The sequence below is a fragment of the Oreochromis aureus genome, linkage group 6, assembly GCF_013358895.1.
Source record: "Oreochromis aureus strain Israel breed Guangdong linkage group 6, ZZ_aureus, whole genome shotgun sequence".
Classification (NCBI taxonomy): Eukaryota; Metazoa; Chordata; class Actinopteri; order Cichliformes; family Cichlidae; genus Oreochromis; species Oreochromis aureus.
In genome coordinates, this window is record NC_052947.1 from 14,095,283 (window position 1) to 14,119,088 (window position 23,806).

The 23,806-nt window shown below is 42.3% G+C and overlaps 2 protein-coding genes across 2 annotated transcripts; one reads left to right on the forward strand and one right to left on the reverse strand.

Moving 5' to 3' along the window:
- Nucleotides 1-293: 293 nt before the first annotated feature.
- Nucleotides 294-23,078, reverse strand: slc5a10 (solute carrier family 5 member 10). Its single transcript, XM_031729775.2, has 15 exons — nucleotides 22,719-23,078; nucleotides 22,560-22,631; nucleotides 21,850-21,954; nucleotides 21,323-21,382; nucleotides 20,153-20,257; nucleotides 19,932-20,037; nucleotides 19,701-19,781; nucleotides 19,408-19,613; nucleotides 16,105-16,240; nucleotides 5,629-5,736; nucleotides 5,388-5,538; nucleotides 5,138-5,306; nucleotides 1,950-2,165; nucleotides 1,348-1,441; nucleotides 294-1,216 (listed from the first exon to the last, which is right to left on the reverse strand). The coding sequence occupies exons 1-15, from the start codon at nucleotides 22,824-22,826 to the stop codon at nucleotides 1,020-1,022; spliced, it is 1,914 nt and encodes a 637-aa protein (XP_031585635.2). The 5' UTR covers nucleotides 22,827-23,078; the 3' UTR covers nucleotides 294-1,019.
- Nucleotides 8,054-17,729, forward strand: LOC116312371 (protein FAM83G). Its single transcript, XM_031729774.2, has 5 exons — nucleotides 8,054-9,461; nucleotides 10,952-11,119; nucleotides 12,030-12,154; nucleotides 13,378-14,764; nucleotides 16,838-17,729. The coding sequence occupies exons 1-5, from the start codon at nucleotides 8,970-8,972 to the stop codon at nucleotides 17,207-17,209; spliced, it is 2,544 nt and encodes an 847-aa protein (XP_031585634.1). The 5' UTR covers nucleotides 8,054-8,969; the 3' UTR covers nucleotides 17,210-17,729.
- Nucleotides 23,079-23,806: the final 728 nt, after the last annotated feature.

Consider the following 23,806-nt stretch of genomic DNA (forward strand, 5'->3'; position numbering starts at 1 on the left):
TGTGCTTCATATTTGTGGGGTAATTTTACAGACTCATCAGTAAAACTAATAACAATTTGCAGATAATTTCATCATAAGGCGAACTGTTTAGACCATAGGAGGAACCTGTGCCGTCTAATCTGAGTCATTCTGAACGGCTTATACTGAAAATATGAAGTGAAAGTCAAATTTAACTTCATGTTTGCTTTTTGTAGCCTTCTTATCTTTGCTTGTACCCCCCCCAACCACACCAGTACTTATTGTACATAAACTACACAGAAGCCGAATAAAGAGTCTAGACACAAACATCCGTTTTTATCTTTTTATGCACACATCATGATATCACCTGGAAAAAAGATTACAGGACCACATGGAAATATTAGTACTGATAAAATGAACATAAAATTTCTCATTATTTTTCATTGGGATGCATTTGGAGCTACACTCACTGTTCTATTGCTTCCATTGGTAAAGACTTCAATATAACAGCTTTAGGTCATGTGTGAGAAATTCTGATTAAAATTCATAAATCATGTAAATAAAATGATAAATCAAAAGAACATTTAGTGCAAACATTCACACAAAGCTCTAAACATAACTAAATAATCAACACTGAGCATGTCGTTTCTAGGCAACGATATTATGTCACATGCAGAGCCTAAACCACACTGATGTGCTCTCACTGCATATTGTGAAGCTTTAAATTAAAGGTGATGTTTGATGCCCTTTTATTTATGTTGGTTTGTTATAATCCACACACTTCAACGTTTTATTTCCACGGCAGATTTTTTTCTGGCATTTGCCCATTATTGTTATAATGATTATAATCTAAATTTATCTGTTTTAATGGAGATGTGTGCTGTGCTGTCCACCGGCATCTACCGGCTTTACACTGTGAGTCGATTTCTTAATGATTCGAGTGAAATCTGAGCAAAAATCTGTTTGTTTCTTCACATTCTTGGATCTAGAGGAATCACTTTCCAGCTCGTGTTGGAGGGACTACAGTTCAGCTGAGGCCAGATGTTAAATCTGACCTCACCTCAGGCAAAGTATGCATAGAGAAAAATGTTAATGCTGACCAGCAGGAGAGCGTTGAAACAGCAGAACCTCGACCACAAAACGCTCTCTCGAATGCTGGGGACTCTGGGAGCTGGAGTCTCCTCTGATCGCCGTACTGCTGAGATACACAATCCCGCCCTCTGACCACATGTCGTCACCCGCCGTGTTGGCTCAGAGTCTGCGACACACACACACACACAGCGGACACAGTAAGTTACTCAAAAACAAGAGCAGTGTGTGTGTGTGTGAAAATGACTGTTTTTCACATGATAGCTGGTTTTTATTCCCCGTGACTGCTGACAAACTTACCCTGGGAGCTACGGTGGCTGATGGAGGACACTTTTTGCAGAGGAATGTCTCTTTTTGGCTCTTCAGTTATTGTCCACCAGGTCAGGTTACACACCTGGGAAAAATCGAAGAAGCGAACCCAAGAAAGTTTCATTTATTCACTATGAAACGGGTAAAACTCTACTGTCATTTTCACATGACGTGACCCTGACAACACTCTGACTTTAACATTTCAAAAGTTACCCCCACTTGCTATTTTTTTGCAAAAATGTATAAGATCTTTATTGCATGTGCATTTATAGTGCGTATAACGTGCTGTCACAAGCTGTAAATAAGGGACGATGCAGATAAGTGCGATTATCTAATGCTAGAGATAAAAGCTGCTTTCAGTTCCCCCCTTTTCACGAGAGATCATCACAGCATGCTCTGCATGTTTGTTTTGGCTGAGTATAACAGCGGATGCCCTTCCTAAAGCAACCCCAGTGCAGACTCTATGTTATAGATGAGTGTGAGTCTGTCTAATTCCCTGTAGTGACAGTGTTTTCTTCACCAGACACAGACCATACTTGCATAAGCTTACTTCCCTCATAGTCGTGCTATTTATTGTATCCATGTGTGCACACCTGTTCGTGGGTGGGCGGTGGTGTAAGCAGCGATACAACGGCAACCACAATTGCCGTGAGCCCGCAGAGCAGAATGGCGAAGTGGAGGTAGTGGACACCACGTAGCACCGCAGGTGCCGAATCCTCAACGCCACATCTGGGAGGAGGGAAGGCAAACTCCAGCACCATCCTGCACACGCCGACCACCAAACCCACCATCAGCCCCCAGAAGGCGCCCTAAAAATCACACAAATACACCTAGATTGGATTGCCTTTCTGAGCCGAGTAGCTGAATTTAATTGGACAGGAAGCATGTGTCTCATTCCTGAGGCAGCTCTGAACCACACATGGGCGCGTTCAGCTAATGTCATCACTTTCCCAGAGATATAATTTGTCACCATCACATCACTCACTTCTCACTTACTGTTAATACACACAAACACGCAGAGAGGCACAGATCACTCTCCGACTCCTTCAGCCTTCAGTGAAGAATGTGATCTGTGCAGTTTGAAAATAACCGGCTTGTAGCCACACACAGAGTACATATCTGATCTTATTTTTCCTTTATTTTCATTCCACCTGTTCTTATTTTTTTAGACATACCTCACACGTACAGTTCCTATAATGCAACATGCACAGATACTAACTAGGACCCAGATATTGTGTTAGTAATTACAAGGTTAGCTGACATTTTTATGAGCTTAATTCACTGCCCAGCTTTGAACACGACACACATTGTGTTCCTGTGCAAACACTTTCGATTGTTTGCAATCTACAGTGTCATGCTGCTCAGCGTGTGACTCATCCCGTGCTGTAATGTGTGTCCTTTGAACCCGTGATTCAATATCATTTATATTTTTATTGTGTTTATCCAAACATACAAAGCTCACAGCTTTTGTGTAACCAGTTCACCTTTCATAACAACTTTTTAATAGGTCTAAAGTGAAATGGTAACATATAAAAGAAACACAGACACCATATGAGACACTATATGGACAAAAGTATTGGGACATGCCTCTTAATCCTTGAATTCAGGTGTTTTGAGTCCCATTTCCAGGGATGTATAAAACCAAGCACCTTGCCATGCACTCTGCCTTTACAAACACTCACTGGATTCATGTATGGTGCTGTAATAGTTGCCAACACTGCAACTCATGAGTTTGTGAAATTCCTAGATATTCCACAATCTTAAGTGGTATTATGGCAAAGTGGAAGCATTTAGTAACCGCAGTAACTCAGCCATGAAGCGGCAGACCACAAAGTAAGAGTTAAAGTTAGAGAGTCCTGAGGTACATAGTGTGTAAAAAATCTAACTGCAGAGCTCCAAACCTCCTCCGACATTAACATCAGCACAAAAACTGTGCGCCGTGAGCTTCATGGTATGGGTTTCCATGTCTGAGCAGCTCCAGCAGGTAGCTCAGTACTTTTATCTATATAGTATATTTAAAGACTCACTTTTGGGATTAAATGTTTCAGAGACTGAGGTCATTTAACAAACTTTTTCTGCTGCATTTTTACCCTTTAGCTGAAAAAGGCCGATCTGGTATTGTCATCACCCAGCTGCGAGTGCTGGCAGGCAGGTGGTGTGGACACACAAGTTAGGATTTTGAAATTTATACCATAGGTGCATCTAATAAAATGATGGATGAGTTTGAATCTCAGTGACCTCAACCTCAAGGTCAAGATCAGAGGTCAAGTTTACTGGAAATCTTGTGAATGGGATATTTCAAGAAGGATTTTCACCTAGGATTTTCAAATTGGCACACCTACTATTAGTTTGAGGGGTAGCACTGATGACCACCAGAATTTATTATCACTGTGGTTTAATGTTAGTAGCAAATAAAACTGAATAGCCTAAATCAATGCTGGTGGCTGATTGAAGCTGTTCTAAGCACACGGTGCTTTGAGGTAAAGGCTAATGAACTCTATTATGCACATAATATCATTTCTGACATGTCTGTATTCGGTAGGTTTAAAGTTACTGTTCAACAGTTTAGTTTAACATGTGAGTCTGGGCTAACTGGAATGTTGCTCTCAGTTTTTTCACTGTTTTCTGCCTTAAAGAAAAGTGCTAGAGTAATCCATGTTTTGCCCGATTAGAGGAAAACAGAGGAAAACTTAAAGAAGCTACTTAGATATTTCAGCCTTGGCCAACGAAGCGAGCCGACATGGCTAAGATTTTCTTTTATGTAACAGAGATGTCCTTTGACCTGCAAATCACCAAATGTGTGTTTGCTTGGTGATTGCCAACTCATGTTGTAACCTCAGGCGATTTCACTGCCAACACAAAATAATAAAAATCCTCTAAAGTAGATTCTGTGCAGCTTAACTGAGCTGGAGGGGAAGTAGTATTCACAGTAAGAGGGAAGGGAAATCCTGTTCATTCAGAAAAACCTGAGAAAATGCTCTTTCTTTCTTTCAGTTTGTGGACAACGTGCCAGCAGCAAGAGCAGACACACCCAGGATGTGCTCTATTAAAACAGGGATCGTGAATATCCAGAGGACTGGCCTTTACTTGCTGGCGATCGACGCCTGAACACGTGTGATATCAGATTTAACCCAATATCGCTTTCCTTCTCATCTCCTCTGCGCTTTATTCTGCAGGTTTTAATTGTGACAGTCACAGCAGGCCTCTGTCGCTCACAGTCTGTTATCAAAGATCAGCAATGACTTTTATTGTTTAAAGTGAGAACTCCGGCTTCTATAGAGGAAGCAATAAACAATACACTTCATGAAGTGAATTACTGATACACACAGCTTTGAGCTCACACACAAGGGACACCACACCAAGCACTCTGTGTGTGTGTGTGTGTGTGTGTGTGTGTGTGTGTGTGTGTGTGAGCTGCACACAGCTTGATCCCATTTGAGGCTAATAAAACTATGCAGCAGTACGGTGTAAGTGAAAGGACAAACAGAGCAAACAGGGGAAAACCTCAAAAGTCCAGAATGTTCTGAGGGCAGGTATCCAGGATGGAGTCGTCTTTGGGTTAAGCTTCCTTCGGTGTGTAACAAAAACTTGCAGATGTGTTTTCTGTCTGTGTTGTAAGTGTGTTTGGAATAAAATAGCTTTTTAAAAACTACATCATGATGTAATTGAACCTCTGTGATTTTTGCTATTTTCATCATGTCACAGAAAAATCTATTCATGAATGAAAGAAACTAAAGTAGTTGCAGCTGTAACTTTATTATATTAATTGTCAGTGTGGTACCTGCTCATTGGTCCTCTTCCAGAAGATGGCCAGAGTGAAGACGGCAGTGACGGGTGGAGCGAGGTAGCTCGTCACCGACTGGATGTAAACGTACAGCTGCCCGCTGTTGGCTGACTGGAGGATGGGGATCCAGACCACGCTCACCACCACCAAAATCACGGTCACAATCCTGGGGCAAAGGTAAACTGTGTCAGTGCGTCTCTTTTCTTTATGAATCAACCTCCAGCTCAATTACATGTGAGCGCCACACCTGCCAACCAGCAGCAGCTCCCTCTCAGAGGCTCGTGGCCGGTGCTTCTTCCAAATGTCCATGGTAAAGAGCGTGGAGCTGCTGTTGAAGATGGAGGTCAGCGAAGACATCAGAGCGGCCATCATCACAGCTATCATGAGTCCCCGCAGGCCTGCAAAAATGCATACGCAGACACTCAGATGCATGTGAAAACACCTGAAAAGTGTTGTGTGGCTGCTTGGAAAGAGATCCATATTCTCACCGCTTGGCATGAGTTCAATGACCAGTTTGGGGAAAGCGATGTTGGAGCATCCAACCTCAGCTCCACACACTCGCACACACTCCTCTGGATCCACACAGCCTACAGAGTCTGAAACATGGAGGTGCAGTCAAAAGTTGTTTGCAGGAATGGAAGGTGAAGTTGACATTTCCTCTCATCCAGAATTCAAGTTGGTTCCCTTTAAGTCCTACTAAAGCATCAGCGTAACTTTGTGCTGAACACTGGGGGGGGGGGGGGATTAAACATCCAACTATTTTGCTGGTAATACCTGAAACGAGTAAAGAAAATCAACAGCCTATTTATGCAAGATAATTCATAATTTTATTGGGGGGGTCATAACCCCCCTAACCCCCCTGGAAATTACGCCCCTGCACTAAAGGGCAGATTTTGGGTGATTCCATGTGAACGCATTCAAATCTGTCTGTTCCAACTACCTACAACCCTCATTCACAGTCACACTGGAGTAGCCAGTAATTGAACTATTATCCAATGCTCTACCTCTTTAACCAGCCTGAACACCACTGGTTTGCTTTGTAATTTGCTGCTTCGTTACCTGTTTAGCTGGTGACAAATTTCTTTGTGACATAAGATGGCATGTCCCTTTACTCACCTTACCGAAGTTTAGAGCGGATCCATCTAATTGCTGTGACCCTTGTGGTTGATGCATTGCCCATCCAGCTGTCTCATACTCAGAGGATGCACTGATCCTGAGACCCTCTGTGATCCAGGACATGGTCAAAATCTGGGTCTAAAGCTGTTTGATCAGTGTAATATGTCCAAGCTGCTGTACATGGAGCATGTGAATGTTGTTTCTTCATTTCATAGCCATAAACCAATTTAACTTAATAAATGACAAAGTTATTTAGGAGGAATCATGAGTAGAAAATGTGGCTGGGGTCAAACTGTAAATAAAACCAATCTATACCATATGTTGATATGACCCTTGGACTTTTTAAAAGTTTTCTCCAGTGAATTATCAGAAAACAGATACAACATCCATGCACAAATAAGGTTTCTGTCAACTTATGTCACTGATGTTAAACTGGTGGAGTTTCTCTATTGAAACTGTGTCCCATGATGTTCACGCTCAAACCTGTTTATAAAAAAATTAGATTATGGCTTCAGACTGTGACATTTGAGGTCAATGTAAAATAGATTTTTTTAAAACAGAATTTAAAGGTAGCTTTCAGCCGTGAAAGTTTCATGTGTCTAGCTCCTATATTTATGAGCCGTTTATAAAGTTAAACAGAAGGTTACACTTGGCATGGCTTTATTAAATATGGACAATTTGTTATTGTTAAAAAAATCTAACAAACAACTGATTCTGGGTCAGGTCGACCGCATTGATTGAGTTTTCCTGGAATGACTCTTTCCAGGTACTTCATAGGGTCAGTCTGAGCTAGATGGGTTCAAATGTGTTGCCTGTTCGGTAAAAAAAAATATTGTTTTTGTGTTACCATCCCTACACTGTGCAGCTTAACTAGGAAACACTATCTGTGGGAAAGGTGTTTGCACAATCAGCTGAGTTGGCTCAGAGGCATCATGACCAAATGTTGGATACTTGTCGTGTAGCCTTGTGAGACGAGAGTGAGGAAAGGAATATATTAAAGCCACAAACTTTAACATGTATACGCATAATTGCACACTACATAGCTACACACGCTCCAACTTCCTTGGCTCCAGTAACACTGGAATCTTTCATCAAAGCTACTCAATAATTTGTCCCAAATCACCACCCACAGCTCAGCTGAAACATCCAGGGGACCTGAGACACATTTCATTTTCACAAGTCTGCTACATGTTAAAAAGCGCAGAAAGGGTGACCTATTTGATTCTCTATCTGGCTAATGTTATATATTAACCCTGATAAAGCTATTGTTTTTCAGTGTTACCTTTCAGAGATGCGTGGATAAGCAGCAATCACAGGAAACAGGGAAAAAAGCCCGCACTGATATAACAGTAGAATAACTATTCTCTTTTAGGTTCATTTAAATGAATGAATAGTGAAAGCATAACCTTAAACAGATATATATATATATATATATATATATATATATATATATATATATATATATATATATATATATATATATATATATATATATATACATATATATATATATATATATATATATATATATATATATATATATATATATATATATATATATATATATATATATATATATATGTATATATATATATATATATATATATATATATATATATATATATATATATATATATATATATATATATATATATATATATGTATATATGTGTATATATATATATATATATATATATATATATATATATATATATATATATATATATATATATATATAAACAAATAATAAAATCACATATTGTATAACTTGTTATAGCCTCTTGGGTTAGCTCCACGGGCTTTCGTAAGGGTTGTAATTTGGGGTGAAGAACAAGATTTCCCCCTGTGTGCTGGCAGGAGGGTGGAGTTTAGTGCCTCTTTCCTAACCAACTACCGGACACTCCGCCTCTCTGCCCCCGGACACCGAGCTTCCGTTGCCGGATTCTAGGGTCAGACACTCGCCGACGGCTCCGCCACACAGTCTGCTGGACCTGGACGAACTTCGTGTGACTGCAGCGACACTTTAAAGTAAAGAGGTTCGGTAGCGCCACGTTAGCGAAGACTGCTTTGTGTTCTTTCGGGGAAGTTTCCTTTCTTTGAACATCTGTACACCTCTGGCTTCAGGCTCGCGCTCCGACACAATTAAAAAAAAAAAAGAAAAAGTGGAAAAGTGAGTCGTCAGTGCCTCAGTCAGACTGAGTCACACACAGTTTAAAAGTTTTACCGGAGGACTAATGACTTCTTTCTTTGTGTCGAGTGAGTGTTCCGCTTTAGACTGACTCACTGGCAGACACACACTCATCCACCCAGACAGCTGCTCGTCTCCCTCCGTGTCTGCCGGGCCCCGAGGCTGGAGGAGCAGCCGAGCCGGGCCGCAGCCGCTGTTTTCCGGCTCCTGTCAGGTGTAAGGCGTGGCGCTGGGCGTGGAGAAGGGGGGCTTTGTTCCAACCACACCTGAGAGAGATAGCTGTAACCCGAGAGCAGGGCTGAGCTGGAGCCTACCCGGGTTGAGGAACTGATAGCGGTTTATTTGCCTCAGATGAAAATATCTGCCACTGGTCTGGTTTGTCTCCGGTCACGCGGACCCGGAATGGACCGTAATGACAGATCGCACTTCTTCCATGTTTGAACCCCCGGACGGACGAGTGGAAAGTGGGTCAGAGTGGTTTCAGTGTTCAACTATTTACTGACCGGCGGGTTTACTGGGGGGGTCATGGCGCTATCTCAGGTCCAGTGTCTAGACGATCACCACGTCAACTGGCGCGTGAGCGAGAGCAAACCAGAGTTTTTCTACAGCGAGGACCAACGGCTGGCCCTCGAGGCACTCATCGTCGAGGGCCGCGACGCGTTCACGGAATACATCAGCAAGAATGGCGTCCGGGAGTTCCTCTCGGAACCGGAGCTGGAGCGGATTGTACACACGGCGGAAGCATACAGGCCCGGGTACGAGCATCTCCAGAAACCCGGGACGCCAGGGCCAGGAAACACAACTCCGGGGCCCTGGGAAGAGACCGGAGACGGTGAGGTGTCTCTCGAGTACTGGCCGGACCGGTCTGAGGGCTCAGTGGCGGAGCTGGACCTGGGCTGGCCCGAGGCCATCTCATACCGAGGGGTCACGCGCGTGGCCGTGCACACACAGCCTCCAACCGAGGGGCACACGCACATCAAGGAAGTGGTGCGGAAGAGCATTGCATCAGCCCAGAAGGTAGGCAGAGAAGATGGAGTTCAGAGGTTCTTCACCAAAACAGAAACGCTTCACACTGACGAGAATTAATTGTCTTTTTCACCTCTTTATTTTGAATTATGTTAATATTCGCGATTTAAAGCTTGGATTTTATCGCAAGGTGTTTTATTATTTATCATTAATGATTATTTTACTCCTCCATTCATGTAGCCAAAATGTGGGGGACAAAACACATCTTAGCTGAGTCCAAATTCATGACGAGCAGCATAATACAGAGTCCTGAAACGCACCACAGCACTGAGTCAATGCAGCAACAGGAAACCGCATTAACAACTCATCAAAAACGGGAGTGTATTTTCTGTGCTGTCAGTGAATGCACCATAGTGAATAATTGTTTTCAATATTTCTCCAGTCAGTGAATGTATAAAGAAGTTCACTGCAACAAACCCGCAAGTTTCAAAACAATGTTTCACCATCAGATTAAAGCAAAGAAGAAAAATCACTTTGTGCACTTAATAAATATGATTTTGCTTGGCGTTAAAATGATTAGGCAAGTAATCAGTTAGTGGTCTGACAGGAAATTACTGTTGTGACTCATCTGAAAAACACTTTGACTTATTAGACAAAATCAAGTGACTGAAATGACAACAGATCATAATCAGCAGATTAATTCTTAATGACAGTAAATCAATCAATTTATTTGTTGGCTGTTGCTTAAGATCATTGTTTGCATGATAGTTTTATGTTGTTATTAATATTTGTCTGCTGCCATCTATGATGCAGTGCACACTATGTTAGTCTGACTTTTTTGGACATATTCCAAGTTCAGTTCACTTTTCTGTCCTCCTTTCATAATTTGCCACAGACCTGTCTCAGAAACCCGCTTCCCTTCATTATAGTTTAAATAAAACAAGTCCTGTCTTGACACGAGAATAGAAAAGGGGGAAAAAAATGCCCTGACATCACTGAATTTGTCACATGCCAGCAGGCTTCCTCTCATATACATAAATGCTGGTACATGTTCATGCAGTAGTCCAGCTTTGCACCAGAGCGACAAAAGAAACATTGAGGCTTAAATGAATCAGGCTTAGTGAAAGGCTGGTTTTCTATGCACATGTATTTTCACAATAAACTTAATACAAAAAAACATGAAAAATTTCAAGACTTATCATCATTTTCCAAAGTCTACCTAATGCTGTTGTTTTAAACGTAATCTTTAAGCTGGATCACATAAAGAGAGCCGCCTGTCTCTACTTTTGCAGCGTTGCGCAGCACATACTGTCCACTCACTTCACATTTTATCACCTCTCTGCCAAAAAACAGTCTCTGTTCCTAACAGGCTCTAAACTACAGGAATATTATGCTCAAATTTCTTGTGTTCCCAGCTTCCTTTGGGGATTGAATATCGCTGATAAAAGCAGCTGAAATAGAACCCACCCTCAGAGACCAGGAAGCACTAACACTAACATTTGTGGTTTTCCTCTATGTGTATGTGTGCTGGTTTTTTTTAGGTGATAGCTGTGGTGATGGATGTGTTTACAGATGTGGATATCTTTCGAGACCTGATGGATGCGGCCTACAAACGCAAGATTCCTGTGTACATAATCATCGACATGGTTGCGGTGCCCTGCTTTCTTTCCATGTGTGGCAGAGCTGATATGCACCGTGGACACCTAAAGGTTTGTATTGCCAGTCACATGCATGCATGCATGGATGATGTTTTGCTGAGCTAGTTAGAAAGAAGGGTACGCCCAATAAGTATACAGTAATGGGGAGGGGGAGGAATGGAAATAACATCTGTTATTAAAGACACCTTTTTGAAATTATATTGTCACTATACAAAGGAAATTTTTGGGCGGCCCATGATTGATGTAGGTTGCCAGGTTTGTGCCTGCGGGTATTTGCGAGGTGCATGCTGCAGCTAGTTTGCAATAGCTTGGTTTTCTTTGTTATTCTCTGGCTCTCTTAAGTTGAGTTGAACTGGTCTAGGCAGTAACAGAAAATACTTACGAGTTTCACGGGGGATTTTTTTGGACTGGAGGCCAGAATGACGCCAGTTACATTCCTGTCTATGCTGCAGGCAATAAAACCACACACACTTTTTACTTTCTGTAACATGTTTTTCTTTCACTTCTCCTTATTCCTTCCTCACGGCATTTACCACCATGCCAGTCTCTTTTTTATCTGACATCTCTGCCGTTATTGTGAGCGCCATCAGTCCCGTTGTTAATGTCCCCTGTGAAATTTCACACACAGCGTTTACTTACGAGGTAACGCTCAGCCTGTCAACCACACCCTTATCACAGAGCCGAACACAAACACCACAGGGTGTGTCAAACAGGCATGCACGTACATAGATAGAAAGTCCATGCTCTAACCTGTAGAGGCACCCAGTGGGAGACTATGGAGGTATTAAAGCTGAGCACCGGCTCTTGAGTAACAAGGAAACTCATTCTTTTCTGCCTCTCCATTCTCTTGTTTCCTTTATTTTGCCCTTTGTTCACTGAAACCCTTCCATCCATCAGCACTAAACCCTCTAGAGCCTTTGGTTACCGAGCACTAACCCTTTATGTATGTGTGCATGTGCAGAACCTGCGCGTACGCTGTTGTGGAGGCGTGGAGTTCTTTACGCGATCGGCGCAGAAGGTGCGTGGATCTCTGAGCCAGAAGTTTCTTCTGGTAGATGGAGACAGAGCCATCTCTGGCTCCTACAGGTGAGCAGTGTTCATTTGTGTCTCTAAATCTGCACAATTACATATTTTTAAATTAACCATTAATTGCATGAATTTTTCCACTCAAAATTAAACAGGCATCCGTGCATTTCCCGTGACCTCTGTGGAGGGCTTTAGAGCCTTTCAGCTCGCTGTTTTGGTTTTCTGACCTGCAGGTTTACTGGTCTGGTTTAGTCTTACTCAGTCCCCCCTGCTTCAGCATGCAGCTGCTTGCAGGAAATGGCCTTAATAAATCAGTCATACACATGCATTCCATACAAGACACACAGAGCTAGCAACTAGCAGGTGAACATGGTGAACATGTAGCTCTGTTTAGATGGTGGAGAGCTAAACAGAGCTACACGGAGAGTGATTGCTGTTCTGTGTTTGCTAACATTACACAAAAACCGTAGCATCAATGTGGACAACTGCTTAAAGCCACTGTACCCCAGCTTTTCTTAAGGGTTGATGGTTATCGTGGTTTCTCAACCTGTCTGGGTCCTGACCTCTGAATCCACTCGATCCAGGTGCCTGATTCCTCCGGAAGTGTTACACGAGTCAAATGTTTTTTTATTGTCAGCTTGTTGTTATGCATTGTGAGGCATGAATAGTGAATGGTGTTTTGAGAAACACGCGGATCAGTGTTGGCTTAAAATAGTTTGATTCAGACTGATTTGTTGGTCTCTAATGATCAGTTGGGGAAAATTGATTCCCCTCCCCTGCTGAAATTACAGAGTAAGTGCAGACTCAGTGTCAGGCTAAAGATGTAGAGGGAGTTTAAGGGAAGTGTATTAAAGTCCACTGCTCTGCTTATTTTGCTTTGGAGCCAGCAGTCACAACAGTCTCAACGCAGTTCTGTTAGTGGCCAAAGCTAATTTTGAAAATTAGGTGTGTTATCCTTACAGTTTAGTGTCACTTATAGTTGCTTATTTACTGAAATTTCGATGTAATGTGAGACTGGATCTGTTAGAAGGAATTTGAAGAGGAGTACTTATGCAATGTGATCAAAGACCAAAATGTGGTACATTACATCAGAGTACAAAAGTGTGCTATAATGATTAAACTATTATAATCTCAGATTTCTGTTTTCTCAGTGGGAGCTGTGACTTGGAAGAAGGAGTTTAGATGTGATAAACAGGACCGGAATAGATTTGGTAGGAAAAAAATGTGCAAAGAAAACACTGAAGTCCCTTCTGAGACCTCCCTCTGTTTCTGTGTTTTTCCAGTTTTACCTGGTCCTCATCTCGTTTGGACCGTAACCTCATCACTGTGATCACAGGACAGGCAGTGGAGACCTTTGACCTCCAGTTTCGGGAGCTTTACCTCACGTCCAGAGGCGTGTCACTCAACAAGGTTCCTATGACAGATGAGCCGGTACCTGACCCTCTCCCCCAGGCGGCTCCTGCTCCTGTGCCGGCTTCTGTTGCCAGGAAGCTCATCAACCCCAAATACGCTCTTGTTGCCACAGGGACCCACACAAGTCCCACCTCATCTGACCAGAACTCCAGCAACAAGAACTCAAACTCCCAGAATCCCACTGGGCTAAAGATGATGAAAGCACGGCTGAAGGACGTTATTGAAGAACCACCCATACATCCAGGATTAGCCAATCTGGAGAAAGCATACCTGATTCCGTACCTGCCCACCTGGCCTGAGCCAGACCCACCAAGTGACGTGATTGGCTTCATCAACATTAGGGATGATAAGCGGGCCAATCAGGTTCACTTGCAGAGGTCGGAGAGGTTTGAGGTTAGTCAGGCTATACGCTTCAGCTCACCACTTTCACAGCCAGCACAGACTGAGCAGCCTGCTTCACATCCTGCAAAAGCTGCAGAATCAGCTGACACCCAATCTGCAAATACAAGCCTCAAGCCTTCAACTCCTGTGAGTCCAACTAATAAACAGCTCCCATCCCCCGCAGCTCCCAACACAGACCAAACTGATTCCCCTAAACAGGCCAACACACCCCCAGCACAGGATGCACACACACTAGCTGCACAGACTTCCACTTCACCATCTAGTGTTACTGCTGATTCACAGCCAACAGAAAATGCTGCAGAACCTCCACAGACACAACCTGTAGCACCTCCTGTTCCGAAACGCCGCACCCTGCAGCTGCTCATAGAACCTGCCTCCTCAGAGAAACCTGGTGAACCGCAGGTCACTTTAGTAAAAATGGACCAGCTGGAGAGTCTAGAAGGCTCACTTAAGAAAAAGAGATCCCAGAAAGAGGTGACCCTGACACGTGGCCGCTTAATGTCAAAGGACAATGACCAGGACTCTGGGAGCAACGATAATGGCAGCCAAGACAGCACCAAGGTCAACTGTGACCGAGCGGTCAATGACGAACCCTCGAGTAACTCCACAGCATCGGATGAGGAGTTTTACGATTGTGCACAGCCAGAGCCCAGTAACCAGCTAACCAATGGAGTGACGACAGGGTCCGGCCGAGGACAACGCCAAGGAGACGGTTTCAACATGATGGCCCGCTTCTCACAGAGTATGCTGGACTTGCGAGAGCCCAACCAATCAGAGGACAGCGCTGCTCTCATCCGCCAATCACAGCAGCTGCGCAGACAGGAGCACCTCTCCCCACACAGGCACATAGGACAGGTGAGCACTCGGTATCACTGCTCGAGTGATGCTAAAATAATCTAAAAATGGGAAATCACACACACACACATCCATACAACACTTTATCAATGCATACACACACACACACACAGATGGATGTATTAGAGGTATTGATGAAATCAATAGAGAATAATTTATCTTAAAAGTTTTTAACACATATTTCAGATGCTTTCCTGGTTTATAATGCAAATTTTGAGTTAGCTGGGACGAAAAAACCATGACGGACATTGTTTTCTCTCCAATTATGAAGATTAAAAATAAAAGAGATTGTAACCTTTTAACTGGAGTTTTTGTATTTATGTAATTAATTGATGTTAAAAAAAAGACTACTTTTACAATAATAATGCAATATTACATCGCCTACATCTTATTCTGATGGCATCAGTATATAAAAAAGTTATATTTATTCATGATTACCAATTAGTATAAAGGTTTAGTGAGTTTGTAACAGAAGTTTCATTACTCATTCCCACAGCGTCAAATCACATTTTGTCAGATGTACACACAAGGTGTTGTTGCTGGACTCACTTCACATTCGACCCCTCGAAGTTACAGTTTAAAACCTCAGTTACCCTGTGGTGTAGTCTTTCAGAGAGGAGTGTGTTTTAACTCAAACTTTTATTTTTTTTAAATCTCATTTTTTAAGTAGATCTTAGTGCCAAAAGAAAACCAAACAGCCAATGAAAACAAAACTAAGCCGTGAGTGAAACAGGACGTGCACTTCTCTCCTCTCCGGTCTTGTGATTTACACTGTTGCCAACCCGCACGCCTGTTTAGGCACGGTTTAAAGCAAGCAATACAAACTGCTTTGTGACAGATATCCATATAATGTTTATAGCTTCAAGTCCCAATATAACAAAATTTACCACTTTACAATAAACATTAGTAAACACGAATTATTATCTTTTCATTTTCTAACAAAGATGTCAGTGTGAGGCTATATTGATGAGTTGCGTATTCATTTAATTAAAAAAAAAAAAAAGGTAACAGCTTAATCCATTAGGGAAGTTTCTGCCCTAGATGACACAATGCTTAATCTTTTAAACGTTTTTTAAAGTGTAATGAGTAATCACTGACAAAACCACTGCTCAAATTCCCACAAATTGTGATTGCTGCCCAAAAGTATGCAGCACTTACTGGAAAAGCACACATTTATGTAACCCATGTCAAAATAGGTGTGTCTCATCAGTGGTACCAGAAGCAAGTCCCTACCTGCTTGCGGTACATGCTTACATGACATATTTTTCCCCTCCAATTTAAAAGGTATTTGCGTGTCTGTGCGCATGAGCGACTGAGCACCCACGCTCGTGTACACTCACCGGGGTAGAGAGCTCGACTGATCATGCCAGGGAGGACGATGAAGATAAAGGGCAGCATCTTTAGATAGGCGGCAAAGATGGAGGCTCCTTTCACATGACTCATGTTCTTAGCAGATAGGGACCTTTGTACGATAACCTACACACACAGAAATGCGCTTAAAAATATTTCCAAAAGACATAACCAGGTAATATATGGTTTAATAAGATATAAATGGATATAATAAATAGTAACATTTCCTGTTAACAGTAGAAAAAAACAAATTAGAACCACATACAGTTCAATTGATTTGATTTTCGTGTGTTAGGACCAGTTAAATTCTTGCATAACCAATAGCCTAAACTCCCTCATCTCCTTCTTTCCATTCAGATAATGTTCCATTTGGTGAACCGTCTATTTACATTGTAGAAGATGAGCAGGCTAACTATAGCTGTAGAGACACAGACATGTTTTTTTCGTGTTATTTCAATCAAACATAAACCGGCTATGACTTAAGTGAGGGCTCCTTAAAGCTAAAGTGTGATTAAAATGTAATTACATTTTGATCTGTTAGATTTTAACTGAAGTAAGTTCCTGACATAACCATCTGTAAATAAGAAAAGTAGATCTGATAATTTTTGTGATAAAACATGGATAATGAATAGCAGTGGCTCTAGGATTGACCCCTGAGGTACTCCTTAGAGAATAATAGAGGATTTAGAGTTTTAATCCCCTCTCTGTGCTCTTCCTGCTCAGTTGTTTCAGACCTCTAGATCTCCAGGTCGTGATGCAAGAGCAAGAGGACCAAAAGTAGTTATCGCCAAACCAGGAAGTTATCATCGGCCTACCCGAGCAGCAGGCCCAGTGATAGGAGGTTACCGCTACTGGCAGGGCCAAATGCTCCAGCCTGACTCGGCCCAGCTGCGCGTAGAGACCCGCTCCGGGCGGTCACCGAGACGACACAGTCCCAGCTACAAGAAGGCAGCCCACACGTCACCACAGCCACCAGCCAACCAGACGGGATTACTTGGAGTTTCTTTCTCCAAAATTAACACTTTTAAACACTTAAGAACACGAGGAGGAGCACCGCAGAAGAAAGCACCTCAGAATAATAAGCCTGTCAGGTAGATCTGTGGGCCGGTCGGGGAACGCGAGGACATTAATGCTTCATTGTGGGATGTGTTGGGGTTTGTTTTTTTTTAATCTTCTTTTTGTTTGGAAACTGCGACACAAGACTTACAAGATCTGCTTTACTCAGATATCTCTGGGTGGTTTCAAATGAGTGCCTGACCAAAAAGGAACTTTGCTGACGTGTTTGTGCGGAAATAAACTCTGATAATAACATATCAGGTATTTGTGTTTACAACATGCAAAACAAGATAGCATGCAATCTTGCAACTGATTTATGAGCGATCCATTGTTTTAAAGCTATGGTACTGTGTTTGGTCAGCTGTGATTCTCTTCTGCCAACCCATGTCACGCACCGTGCAATGTATCTGTGACATGCAGGCTCTAGGCTCTAGTGTTGATATCATGGTTGCTGATGGTGAGAGGGTGTTGCCTTTACCTTTGCAGATGTATGAACATGTGTGAAAAACATGGAACCAGAAGTTCTAATGTTGTAAATAAAAAGACAGTTCAATTTGCACCATTGTTTTGCTTCAATCGGCTCACATAAATCATTAGTTCATTTAAACGTACCACTGTATTGTACAAACATCTTAATATTTGAAGGAAGCACATCATTACTAAAAATGAAAGAGAATATCTCAAGCATACAGCGCCTGACAACCCAGACAGCTGATCAGGAAATATTCCACGGTAAATGACTGTGAATGAACACTCCAAAGTATTTTTAGGTATGTTTGCTTTTGCTTCCTGGTTTGCAGAAAAATATAATTGTAGCTTCTTGCTTTCTGGAGGGATTTTTGTAGCCTGGAGCTGAGGTTTGGCTCACAATCAGCATCTGGGCAACACGGCAGAGCCCAGCCTTTATTCTTTTTGCAGAGGTTTGAGGATGCAGTGACACTAGCGCAACAGAGTCTAGTTTGCCTAACTTTTTTCCAAAGTGCTGCATAAGAAACTGGGACTGTTGTGGCTCATAAAGAGATAACATTAATATTGAACAGAATGGAATTCAGCTTCTTGGAGCAGCTCTCCAAACATAGTCCAGCTTCAAAGTCCTCTATAACCCATAGTTAAAACAGACAAACACGTTCTCAGATTTAGTATTATAAGTATTCAGACCCTGTGCTATGGCAGACCAAACTGTCATCTGAAACATCCTTTGCAATGTGTCTAGACCTTGATAATTTAGTAACTCAACAAAAACGTGGAGGTCATGGCAGTGCGTTGAAACAAAACTTGCAGTCTGCACTGCTCAGCGCCTGTCTAATGCTTTTCTTATGGTGAAGCACAGGAACAGTGAAGCATGACAGCCGCATCCTAGTATAGACATGCTTTTCAGTGCCTCAATCTTGAGATTAGTCAGCGTGCTAGAAAGGATAAATAGAGCCAAACACATTGAGGTTTGTAAAAGAAATGTGCTTTAGAATGCAGAGACCTGATGATCTTTCAGCACAACTGGGAAACGGCATGAAGTGACTTCATAACAAGTCTTTGACAGCCCAGCCAAGACAGCAAAACAACAAAAAGACATGTAAAATTCCTCGGCAAACACGAAGATGGCATTTCACAAATGCTTCTTTGTGGAACTCACAAAGGACCTATGAGCAACAAAAACACCTGCCTGAATAAAAGTGAGTAGAGCTTGCATGGCAGAAAAAGTGTAAAGCTGTATTTGGTATCTACTGAGAGATTTTAGTTTGTGATTTTAATAGAAAACTACAAAAGCTTTTTAAAGCACAACATGAATTTGTCATTATGAATAGTGGAGGGCAAATTAATGGGGTCAGCAGAGGGGAGAGCTGTGTGCCCTGACTTATGAGACGAATAATCATTAATTTGCAAATTCTGAAAACATTTTAATGACCGCTAAATCACTGTGAGTTTTGCTCTCCACGATAACAATAACAAAACACAACAAAACACACTTGTCAGCTTTTCGTGTATGTTGAAACTGGGTTTTTTGGAGACCTATAATGTAAATGTGCTGTTCTCTAAAGGTCGACTTCTGTTGTTTAAATGTCAGTCAACACAAAAAGGCTCGGACATTTTTCATGCGTGTTTGAGGTGAAAAAAAAAATCTTAATAAAACAACAATTCTGTACTCAGATGATACAAATAAAGTATCGATCTGATACCAATACCAGTATATAGATCGATCCTCACACCTTGAGTGTTTGAGTTTTGTCCTCCAGACTTACCTGGTCAGTGCACCAGTACCATGTGGCCAGTATGGTGAGCCCCAGAGTCATCCCGGGCCAGGGAAGGTCTCCGGTGACGGCGTCTCTGAACAGGTGCATGGCGTCCTGCCGTGGCAGGTGGCAGGTACTGTTGGGAATAATTTTACTGGGTATCGCTCTGCTGTACCGCTCGGCCAGCTTGCTGTAGCCACCAATCTCATTGAAAGCTGTGGATGCACATTTATTGCTGCTGTTGAATGATTATTATCTGCAAATTGGCCTGCAATACTTTGTGTTTATGAAATAGAATATACCAGTAACTGTCAGGATAATTGCACCAACGAGCATGATAAACGTCTGGAGGGTGTCTGTGTAAATGACAGCAGCAAGACCACCTGAAAGACAGAGATGGCTTTTTATTTGTGCAAAGAAACAAACAATTGCCGAGTCTTACATTCCAAAATATGCAACACCTTTGTGTCAGGGGTTTCTGTTTGCATAATAAAATATTAGAATTAATGTATATCTGAATTGTTGAAATCTACCTGCAATGGTGTAGAGCGCAGTGACCACCAGCATGAGGACAGTAGACAGGTACAGGTTCCATCCCAGACACACCTGAACAAACAAGGCTCCAGAGTACAGGTCAGTCTGGTGAGAGAAACATGGCAGTCAGCGATGTTGGCAAACAAATGATCTCACATCTGAGACACTTGTGTAGTCAGACGGGGTTCTATGTGGGTGTGTTTGTGCCACATAGTCATACTGAAATCTTTGTGAAGACGGACAACATCAGCGAGAGGACAGCCAGGTAGGTTCTGATCCTCTCTCCTCCAAAACGGCGTCCCAGATACTCTGGCATGGTCACGATCTGGACACAAGACATTTCAACATCTTCAATGTGCCACAGCTACACAGAGGAGGCAAACTTAAAGAGACAGTTCACCCCAAAATCTACAAAATGTATATAATTTTCTTCATGGCCTGATTGTCTCATATTGCCATTTTGATTATATTATATTTATATTTTATTATATCAGTCTGTAGAAGAAAGTCTGAGCTGTCTGGGAGAAAACATTTGTGCATGTGACAGGAAGTAAACACTACTGATGTTTGCCCTCAGCTGCAAGCTTCCCTTTTCTGTGAAATTGCATCACAAGATGTGCGGGGAAAAAAACCCCAGATGACTTATACAAAAAAAGTACCGGTAGATCAATAAGGTCAAAGTCTATTTATACCACTGACCATACACAGCTCACTTTGATCTACAGTGGGTTTGACCAGTGAAACTATGTGATAAATGTGCAAATTACAGAAAAAGTGCTGGCAGTTCATTGGCCAGACTGTCCTGAAATTGTAAAAATGCATATACTGTCTTTTTTTTTAACTACTGCAGAAACAGACATTTCTGTGGAAGGTTGTGGGATCAGTAGGAAAAGCTGTAAAACTTATGGGAACACAGCTCACAGGTCAAAATCTATGCACTCCATAACATTTTCCAAAACTGTCCAGTGGGCCGTCTTTCCCAGTCAATTCTGGTCCTCGTACCTTATGTTTGACACCCCTGATGTAGCTGGATAAATAGCCCAAAGGGGAGGAAAAAAATGCGAGTTATGTGCAGTGACCTATTTCGTTAAGAAAACTCTGGATGGATTCAAGATACCGACTATGAAGAAGTTTAGTATGTTCACAACTGTATTTATGACTTTATTTTTTTTAATATACGTGCCAACAAACAATAAAGTGAGTACTAAGATGTGTTTGTGTGTGTGAGTGCTGTGCAGTAACACCCTGTTGGGGAATTTACAAGGCGGGGGAATCCTTGTTGGGGAAAAGCCTCCTGGCACCAAAACGTACCTGCAGAACCAGCCTGAACAAGCAGATGGGTACCTGTGTGAGTGTGTGTGCATGTGTGTGTTTGTGTGTGCAGACCAACCCCTGAGGAGATGTAGACAGGCACAAATACCCAGGCTAGAGCCAGCAACACATAGGTGGCCTGGGGAGAAGGGGTCAGATAAAAAACAGAGGGATTCAATGAGAAATCCACCAGAGTCAGCTCACAGGTCTCTTTATTTAAGGTGCATGCTCTGCGTCCACATAGGACAGCTATGCTGCTGCTGCCCCCTGCTGTAAGCTGCCTGTTACAGCTGAAGAAAGGAAGACATTGAAATGACGTTTGTGGTCTAGACAGCCATATTCATATTAGGTAAACTTTCTGTTGTAAAGCAGGTAATTGCAAGTGATGTTATTTTTATTTAGCTGCAAATGTCATATGCCCCCCCCCCCTTTTTGTCTAGTCAGCACACCACAAAAGAGACAAGTTGTTGAAGGATTAGCAGGCTTGTTCTGCTTCATTCCATGCCACAATGCATTTAATCACCATTAGCAGATACATCAAAACAGCATCTCGTATTGTTTTGATGAGCACGCATGTTTCACTGACTGCGGTTTTGTGTTTCTCACATTCCATTCAAAGCCGGTGACAGCGATGCCTCCGGCAGCTCCCGTCCCCGCCAGACCGATGAACAGACCCGAGCCCTCTGAACTGGCAAAGAGAGACGATCCAATCTGTGCAAGACAGAAGAAAAGGTTTGGAGGTTTTACTGGAATTCTGCAGAAATACTCTGCTGCAAGCACCTGACCTGCATGCAGTTTGTGGATTTGATGCTTTTGCTCATAATGATGGAAAATCTTCTCAGAGGGTTCAAAACTTCTGCAACTGTAGCATTTGTCTTCTTTCATTTCTCATGTAGCCTCATTAACGTCAGTGTTTATCATCACATTGTTATTTACTTAATGAGTTACAGTTTCAGTTAAGCATAAGTCTACCAAGTCTCTCTTAAGTTTAGAACCCAGCTTGGCCTTACAATTTTAGCTGTTACTGACTATATTTGGCATAAGTAAGGGGTGGCTGAATTTTAGTAAAACAAGCAGAATTGATTTCTACATTTTTCTTCACCCTTTTAAGTGCCTGTAAGAATCATACGATTGTTTACTGATGCTTGATTCACAGAACAAATTTACCCAGTAGGTTGTGTATCTCCTAATGTCAGTGTAGCCTACATCTATCACTTTTACCATCTGTGAAAACTAAAATCAACTTATTGCAGGATCACGGAGCCTTCACTGTTAGATCACCCTTTATTTCCACAGTTAATGTCAGATGGACTCACCGGCCACCAGGCCATGTCCCGCCCAGCCAAGAAATATCCACTCAGTGTGTTTCTGCTCACCCTGCATGAGGACTGACACACAAACTGGTTTGCACAAACATCCAAAACGAGCTGAATTAGTAGAACGGCACAAATTCATTCACCCCTCTCGATTCTTACCCAGATGCCAACAGCGAGGTTGAGAAGAAAGTAGGTCGCAATGACAATGATGTCTGAGAAGCTGAAAGACTGCGACAGGGCGTAGAAGCTGATTGTGGAGTTAGACATCCTGAGCGTTCGCGGCACTGTCGAAAGGTTCCCTGCGGCCACACACACCTGTCCGCCTCTGCGGTTAGATTCTCATCTGACACTGGAACTTTGCAAACACCATAAACTCGAGAAGAAGATGATACACACCCTAAAAATCTGCAAACCCTTGCCTTTAAATGCTCACTTCCCATCCAACGCACTCACGCCGTCAAACACACACACCTGGCCCTCGCCTGCGAGCTGACTGGTCTGCTACCAAAACATCTCAAGGCACACTGTTACATCTGCGTGTGAAGAGGGCAGACCAGTGGCTGAACTGATGATTAAACACATCACCTTAATGTGGCACCTGAAGTGCTGACACACACACTCTGCTAGGGGATAATGGAGTGCACAGTGTGTGCGAGCGGGGAAGTACTGATGTAAATCAGAGTCCACGGTGACACACACACACACACATGCACACACACACGCACACACACATGCACACACACACGCACACACACACAGATGGTCAATCATTGCCGATGACAAGTTTATAATCATTAGCGTCTAAACACACAAAAATCTGTTCTGGGAAGTGCTAAGCAGGGTCAGTGGAAGTGTGTGAGAACGTGTCTGAGCTGTTTATGGTTTCATCCTGATATCTTTAGGAGGCGATACAGTAAATAAGACACCATAAAGGCCTTTCTTTACAAAAGAAGATGCTGGAAATAGTGCCACAAATGGAGAACACAAATCAGGATAATAAATATAAAGTATCCTTCTTACAGCAGCTATTCTGATGAAATAGTAGTAGTTTAGTTTATACTGTCTATAGTATAGTACACACACCTGGATGCTTTCCTATCAGACCCCTAATTAATGCTTACCTGTTACTTCATGGCAAAATTGGTGCTGTAAAATCTGCCTGTGCTACAGTCTGTAAAAACTCATTCACACAAACATTTTTAATGTGTGTAAAATTTGTATTTTCCTTTTTACATAAATTATTTTGA

Bases quoted from the DNA above. Each gene is read 5' to 3' on its own strand.
- LOC116312371 (XM_031729774.2), top strand. From the start codon at position 8,970: ATGGCGCTATCTCAGGTCCAGTGTCTAGACGATCACCACGTCAACTGG. The intron at 12,155-13,377 runs GTGAGCAGTGTT...GTGTTTTTCCAG, and splicing joins GCCATCTCTGGCTCCTACAG to TTTTACCTGGTCCTCATCTC. The intron at 14,765-16,837 runs GTGAGCACTCGG...CTTCCTGCTCAG, and splicing joins CACACAGGCACATAGGACAG to TTGTTTCAGACCTCTAGATC.
- slc5a10 (XM_031729775.2), bottom strand. From the start codon at position 22,826: ATGTCTAACTCCACAATCAGCTTCTACGCCCTGTCGCAGTCTTTCAGC. The intron at 19,782-19,931 runs GTAGATTTCAAC...TCTGTCTTTCAG, and splicing joins TGCGCTCTACACCATTGCAG to GTGGTCTTGCTGCTGTCATT. The intron at 5,539-5,628 runs GTGAGAATATGG...GCATTTTTGCAG, and splicing joins CATTGAACTCATGCCAAGCG to GCCTGCGGGGACTCATGATA.